This window comes from Thalassophryne amazonica, chromosome 13 (assembly GCF_902500255.1).
Source record: "Thalassophryne amazonica chromosome 13, fThaAma1.1, whole genome shotgun sequence".
Taxonomy (NCBI): domain Eukaryota; kingdom Metazoa; phylum Chordata; class Actinopteri; order Batrachoidiformes; family Batrachoididae; genus Thalassophryne; species Thalassophryne amazonica.
In genome coordinates this window covers 93,192,984-93,201,143 of record NC_047115.1, presented here as the reverse complement: position 1 = coordinate 93,201,143, position 8,160 = coordinate 93,192,984, and the positions used below count along the sequence as shown (strand labels likewise).

At 39.5% G+C, this 8,160-nt stretch overlaps 1 protein-coding gene across 1 annotated transcript in view; it reads right to left on the bottom strand.

The window, feature by feature from the left end:
- Positions 1-1,923: 1,923 nt before the first annotated feature.
- vsir (V-set immunoregulatory receptor) overlaps positions 1,924-8,160 on the bottom strand; it is a 62,089-nt gene continuing 55,852 nt past the window's right edge. The window contains exon 7 of the mRNA XM_034185121.1: positions 1,924-2,320. Coding sequence (XP_034041012.1) covers positions 2,283-2,320 — 38 coding nt within the window. The 3' untranslated portion in view covers positions 1,924-2,282. The remainder of the gene's footprint in view (positions 2,321-8,160) is intronic.

The following is an 8,160-nucleotide window of genomic DNA, read 5'->3' as shown; positions in this document are numbered from 1 at the left end:
ACAGGTGAGGGGTTGGATTTTGATGCCCTTTAGCTACAACCCTGGCAAGGGTATCATGCATTTTTGTGTAGGCCATAGTATACTGAGGCTGGATTGAAAGTGTTGTTTGTTCACCTTAAGTTGGCCATGGACAAAAATGGGTTTCTGTTAGTTTAAGTGGTCAGATTTTACATTTTAAGAAACTAACATAAGTAAGTCATAGATAAAAACAGATATTAAAGTTTGGAACCCCATTTCTGTTGGAGCAATGTAATGGTTTTTCAGTCCGCACTGGGTGTGTCTTGCAAAGAAAGACTGAATCCTGACTGCTGAATCCTGACTGCTGTGACATAAATGCCAAGTCTAAAATAAGACATTTCAAGTGTAAATTTTGGTAAGAGCATGGTAGATTGTAGATCCATCCTCAAAGGATTCTAGGAAGTTTGGTGTTTTTTCTTCTAACTGTAAAAGACTGATAAAATATGGATTATGTACAATATAACCCCTTTAACATTTCCACATGTACTACACATTTTGTTACACCCAATTACACCCAAAAAAATAAGAATATTCCACAAATATACATATTATTAAAAAAAATCAGGTCACATCAACACAAGAGCTGATAAGTATTCGCAACATAATTAATAAACAGATAACCAGTAAAAAAAAAAAAATCTTGAATATTTTTGATAATATATGAATGGGGCTAAGTTATTTGTCTTAGAAAAACAGTGGCAATTTTTGAACAGTTTTCATTTTAAAATTTTTCAAATTTGAAAATTTGCCCCTTTTATATTTTACATTCAGATGAAGTGATTTCATCTTATTCCAACCCACTATGAATATGTTTTAAACTTAATTTTATGATAAATGGTTGAGACTGGGTGTGAACATCACAATGCAGTCTCAAACCAGTCTGTGATGTCATCATGAAAATTGAGTTCATCTATTATTATTATGTGATACTGTCATGAAACGCAGTAGATTTTCATGATGGCATCACAAACTAATTTTGTGATGTATCACGAAATAATAGATCACAAACGGGGGTGTTTTGTGGATGTGCTGTGGGGCATTTGGGTTCTGGGTCTGGTTATGGTCATTGGTCGGATTAGGTTTAGACAATCCCATCACAGAAATCTACTGCATTTCATGACGTTATCATGATCTAGAAGCCGGAGACTGGGCTGGAAAATCACAGTCCTGTGGTATGATAATTTGTGAAGGCATTTTAAAAAGACTACTCTGGATCATTTGTAGGATAACTGATTAATCATAAGCATATTCAAAAGATTAATCAACAATTCCAGTCCCAATGACATGCTTTCAAAATATCAAAATCACACAAATATGAATCAAACACACCATGAGTCAAAGCGAGCGCCACGGCAGCATCTAAGCCGCTGGTATTTTTGTTTGACTGATTCTAAGCTGTTTGACTTTATTGCGTAGTCTGTGCATTAACATGTTTTATGCTATTTTCAGAAAATAAGCTTCTTTTTTTGTCCGTTTTCCTAACTTCATGCATAGAATGAGAGCCACTAAATGCTGCTTTGGTGACAGTGGACAGTGAGGTAGTGAAGAAGGACGATGAAGAAGTAAAAGCCAAAGTGAAATAATGCAAAAAATATTTGCTTTTGTGTGTGACTCCACAAAAACAAGTTACTGTGTAACTTGTAACTGTGCGCCAATAGTATTTCTTGTATATTTGTTCATGAATTGTTCTGTAATTTATGTTTGTAACATGGCCCAAGCAGAGGGTCACCCCTTTGAGTCTGGTCTGCTTGAGGTTTCGCCCTCAGAGGGAGTTTTTCCTTACCACTGTTGCTCTGGGGGTTGGTAAGGTTAGACCTTACCTGTGTGAAGCGGTTTGAGGCAACTCTGTTGTGATTTGGCACTATATAAATGAAAATAAATTTAAACTGAAATTGAACACCAACATGAGTGTGGTACTTCTGAGTCACAGCAGTGACACTGGTACCACCTGGCCACACTGGGGACATGTCAGGCCCCGAGTCCGGTCGAGACCACGGCACCTGTGTGTCCACCAGCCGACGTCAGTCTCAAGGTCTCTTTGGCTTCCAGCTGCTGTTGCAGGTGGAATGAGTTTAAAAGTTACAACAAAAAGAAAGAGCGGCGTATTCCGTCCTGCAGTCCTGACATTATGAAGACGATGATTATTCCAGCTGAGGTTATGATGAGACGTGCCATGAACACCAGGTCACGCCAGAGGCAGAAAAGAAGAGAATTGCAATACTGATTCCAGGTCAGCGAGTGCAGCGACGGCAGTTCCAGCCCCTTTAAACCTGCAGGAGGTCTGGAGACTCAGCGATTGTCTCTGGAACAGAGAGAGGTACAGAGAGTTCAGCCCATTAACAGGACAGCAGCAGACATGCGTTCAAAATAAAATACATGCACAAACACAGAAAAGCTAGATTTCTCCCAATAATCAGATTATCCACAAGCCGAGTAAAAAGCAGAAGCAGCAAAGAGGCCCACGGCTGTTGTGACATTTTTACAATAAGAGGGAACTGCTGCTTGTTAAATTCCACACCGCTGAAGGTCAGCACGGCAAAGAATTAAAAAGAAGAAGAGGAAAGCTGAAGTGCAGCTTTATCCACGTAACACAGAAACCAGCCAGCGTTTGCTCAAACATAAAGAGACCACAAAAGACATGAGCTCCAACAGGAAAAGTCTGCTTTACAAACGGTAGTAAAGTTTATTTTAATGACAATCTCACATGGTTTCCTCAACATCTGCAGCATGAATTAAAGAGGTTAAATATCGGTAAGCAGCAGCTTCTGTAATAGCTTTCAGAAATCAGCGACATAAATGTTTGCTTTATAATGATGTGCTGCATCATTTATTTTTTTAGTATGCACGAGCACCTGAGCACCAGTTATGTGCACGTCTGAAAAAATAAATGATGTGCAACCAAAAACACACCTGTTTTCTGCTGCACATCATTTATTTTTAGCACACATGAGCACCTGAGCACCAGTTATGATGCACAATCACATGACCACTACGTGCACGCCTGTTTGTAATAAGCCTGGAGTTTGGCAGCTCCTTCTTTGTTTGGGGTCACCACACTGGATCCAGTTTGGATCCAGGAGTTAATTTGTCACACTTTTTTCAGTCTTTTCCCATTCCTTACACATCTAGACAGATGTGGCCTTGAACCAGGAACCTTCCTTTTGGGGAAGTGCACCTACAACGCCTGGCAATAATTATAGAATCGCCGGCCTCGGAGGATGTTCATTCAGTTGTTTAATTTTGTAGAAAAAATGCAGATTACAGACATGACACAAAACTAAAGTCATTTCAAATGGCAACTTTCTGGCTTTAAGAAACACTATAAGAAATCAGGAAAAAAAAATTGTGGCAGTCAGTAACGGTTACTTTTTTAGACCAAGCAGAAGAAAAAAATATGGAATCATTCAATTCTGAGGAATAAATTATGGAATCACCCTGTAAATTTTCATCCCCAAAACTAACACCTGCATCAAATCAGATCTGCTCGTTAGTCTGCATCTAAAAAGGAGTGATCACACCTTGGAAAGCTGTTGCACCAAGTGGACTGACATGAATCATGGCTCCAACACGAGAGATGTCAGTTGAAACAAAGGAGAGGATTATCAAACTCTTAAAAGAGGGTAAATCATCATGCAATGTTGCAAAAGATGTTGGTTGTTCACAGTCAGCTGTGTCTAAACTCTGGACCAAATACAAACAACATGGGAAGGTTGTTAAAGGCAAACATACTGGTAGACCAAGGAAGACATCAAAGCGTCAAGACAGAAAACTTAAAACAATATGTCTCAAAAATTGAAAATGCACAACAAAACAAATGAAGAACGAATGGGAGGAAACTGGAGTCAACGTCTGTGACCGAATTGTAAGAAGCCGCCTAAAGGAAATGGGATTTACATACAGAAAAGCTAAACGAAAGCCATCATTAACACCTAAACAGAAAAAAACAAGGTTACAATGGGCTAAGGAAAAGCAATCGTGGACTGTGGATGACTGGATGAAAGTCATATTCAGTGATGAATCTCGAATCTGCATTGGGCAAGGTGATGATGCTGGAACTTTTGTTTGGTGCCGTTCCAATGAGATTTATAAAGATGACTGCCTGAAGAGAACATGTAAATTTCCACAGTCATTGATGATATGGGGCTGCATGTCAGGTAAAGGCACTGGGGAGATGGCTGTCATTACATCATCAATAAATGCACAAGTTTACGTTGATTTTTGGACACTTTTCTTATCCCATCAATTGGAAGGATGTTTGGGGATGATGAAATCATCTTTCGAGATGATAATGCATCTTGCCATAGAGCAAAAACTGTGAAAACATTCCTTGCAAAAAGACACATAGGGTCAATGTTATGGCCTGCAAATAGTCCAGATCTTAATCCAATTGAAAATCTTTGGTGGAAATGGAAGAAAATGGTCCATGACAAGGCTCCAACCTGCAAAGCTGATCTGGCAACAGCAATCAGAGAAAGTTGGAGCCAGATTGATGAAGAGTACAGTTTGTCACTCATTAAGTTCATGCCTCAGAGACTGCAAGCTGTTATAAAAGCCAGAGGTGGTACAACAAAATACTAGTGATATGTTGAAGCGTTCTTTTGTTTTTCATGATTCCATGATTTATTCCTCAGAATTGAGTGATTCCATATTTTTTTTCCCTCTGCTTGGTCTAAAAAAGTAACCGTTACTGACTGCCACAATTATTTTTCCTGATTTCTTATAGTGTTTCTTAAAGCCAGAAAGTTGCCATTTGAAATGACTTTAGTTTTGTGTCATGTCTGTGATCTGCTTTTTTTCTACAAAATTAAACAACTGAATGAACATCCTCCGAGGCCGGCGATTCCATAATTTTTGCCAGGGGTTGTACAACATGCACTAAATATTTCCCACAGTTATAACTTGTTTTTTTAAATTTAATTGTAAATTGAAGGAAGAAAGTTGTGGGGTGGGACGTGTGTTAAACTGCACGGTTGCTGATCTGAACTAACAGTGTGTCATTTTTAAATCAGCTGATCGAGTGCTTCCTGTTATTAGTTCCTGTCAAATACAGTTCTGGTCAAAACTGTTGCTACACCAACTATGTTCACAAATAAATACAAATGAAACTTTTGTGGAATCAGAATATTTCGTAAAGTGTTATTTAACAAAAACAAAACACAAAAAGACAAAGTTTTTTTTGGTAGCTCTTCATTTCTCATACATAAGCAAATAAGAACTTCCTCATACTGAGGAAAACATGATGTTGTTACTATCTGTTCCTCACTGTAAGTCTTGGTTTTTCCACTTTACCCAACATCAGAATTCAGTTTTAGCACACGTCTTTCAGCTTTCATAGTTTTGCTTGAAGAACTGAAAGCTGAAGCCTGAAGATCAATTTTCTCAGATTGCTATTTTTTGTTTTGTTTTAACTATGAGCCGTGTTGCTTCACTTATTAATATTATATTTTGCACAGAACGACAATATTTGGAATATCAAGCTAAGATCATTTATTTTAATATTCACGTTCTTTGACATTTAATCTTCTCTGGAATATGACAGAACGTTCCATCTCCGTAGTTATTTGTCAATGTTCACCTTTCATTTTTGAATCCTGCTGTTACAGTTTCTTCTACACAGTAAATTTTGCAGAGTAAAATTTACTCTGCTGGGATAACATTTGGTCCCAGTTCAAATAGAGTGAAATATACTCTATTACAGTGCTAAATCAACTCTTATCACAGTGTAAAATCAACTCTTGAAACACTTGATTTGACAAGACAGTAGAGCTGGTTTCACCCTATAATAGAATGTATTTTACTCTATTTAGACTGGGACCAAATGTTATTTTGGCAGAGTGTAGTTTACTCAGCAAAATTTACTGTGTCATGTCTTTTTTTATGGAATAGTTGAATGGTCTGTATTTCTATTTATTTTTTGTTTCTGGCAGGATGAGAGAACTGATTGATTTGGCTCCCACAAAAATAACCAAGCAGGTTGAGGTGTGTGCCTGAGGTATGTGCTCATACCCGCCTCTGTGTCAGACAACCTCCAGTGTTGAAAAATGAAACCAATGTGGAAATGGCGAATCCTGCAGTTCCTTCAATTGCCACTTGAGGCTGGCGACAAAAGCGAGTCACTCCCCATAGATCACCATGTTAAAACTTCCAAATTTACAGCAGGAATAGAAATGTTTACAACCTGGTACCAAAAATATGAAAAATAAAATAAAATTGTTTGTGTCTCTATAGCTAGATTCCTTCTTCATGACAACTGTGCAAACTTGTGAGTTTTATAACTAACTAATTTAAGATATTCTAAACCATAAAATTATGAATAATTAGGGGAGTGGCCTCTTTGAGTTATAGCTGTGTGCTGGAGCACCATTAGCACCAGCTCAGCAGGTAGCTTTGTGATATAAGTCCACTGATGGTGCAACAGTTCCTAAGACAAAATGCCAGTCATATGCTTTAATACCTGCACCCACATAGAATGTTATGACAACCACCACCCAGTCCACAAAAATATTTGTTAATCTAACATCCCAACCAAAGTTGGCCTGTTGGCCTCAACATCAGTTGACGGGTGTGTGTTCTGGCTTCATTCATCCTGCCCTGGTCATGCCTGTCTTGCCTGTGTTCTATCTCTTTACCCTTTTCTGGGTTGGCTGGGAGTTGGGCGGAGTCCTGCATTGCCAAGATGATGACATTTGGAAGTGCCCTATTTGACCTTCAGAACCGCTCCTCAGAAAACCTGTGCATTTGTCTCATACATATACAGTCTATGGTGTCCCCCAGTGTTACATGCTGTTGCATTCCTTTCCTGTACGCACCACAAGTTGAAGAGCGAAAATTGAGTTATCCTGCCATAAGTAATAAACCACATCTGTTATGGTTGCAGCTGTCATGAGCTGGCCATGATAGTGTGTACTTCAAAGCTATTCCTCAAAGCTAAGCAGTTCTGCCCTGTACCTAAAAACGCATTCACTGGTTTAGGGACTGTCATAAGATCATAGTAGAAAGAAGTAAAGGGCCTTTCAGATTGCAGGTGGTAGCCGTGGCAGTTAACGCACTTCAGTGACGTCAGTCATGTCGGAAGTAGAAAGGGGGGGCAGAGATTGCTATGTCACACTCTGACTGCTTCCACAACTCGAAAGAATCTGAGCGATCGCCATTTTGAATTTGCATCTGTAAAACCACGAAAAAGCTTCAAAAAACAGCAGGATTCTCCTGTCACCCTGCTGGGAGAAGCTTTTTTCAGCTACTTTTTCCAGAGTGACACCAAGCTGAGGAAGGACTGATGACTTGGTGGGGTATTGATTGAACCGTGACAGCGTGAAGACCCCCACAGAGTAGCAGGAGTTCAGGCCTCATCCTCGGGCAGAGCGAGGCAGGCAGCCGGGATGATGGAGCAGACCCAATCAATCTGAAATTCCCCACTTTTGGATAAATACAAACACCCAGTTTGACCAGCAGAGCTTAGTTCTGCAGCTTACTAAAATAAAACATCAAGCGTCACGTCAAAAATGTGGCGCATCTCTTGGAAAATAATGCGTTTTAGACTGATTTGCAACACTTCTGCCACGGCCACTGCTTCCGGTGTGAAAGGCCCATAAGTCCTACAGAGGCCATGAGGTTCATTGCTGCTGGTGCTTATCTCCAGATTCCATAGCATCAAGTGGATGATAGATAGATAGACAGACAGACAGACAGACTTTACTCGCATGCAAGGGTACATTGGAATTCAATTTTGTATATGACTTCCCCTGGACAGGACGCCAGTCAATTGCAGGTTACTTCCTCAACTGAGGCTGGGACCCATTTACAGCCGGGTGGATTGAGACAATGTAAAATAAGTTTCTTGTCCTTGACAGGTAGCAGGAGCAGGATCATAGTGGAGAGTAGAAAATACACTCTGTCAGTTACACACACATGCAGTGACCGTGCTTTATATGTGCCCATGTGTGTCTGAACAAAATGTCTCACTGAGTTTTGACCAAATTTGAAATTGTTGCAATAACTGAGGGTTAGCCAGAGTCAACATTTTGTCCAGTACTAATAAATTGGACATATATAGATGGGCTAGTTTGGGGAAGTGGTTAAAAAAATACAGCTATGGTGCTACTAAACATGAATATGAATTCATATATTGCCTGTCTGTACCAC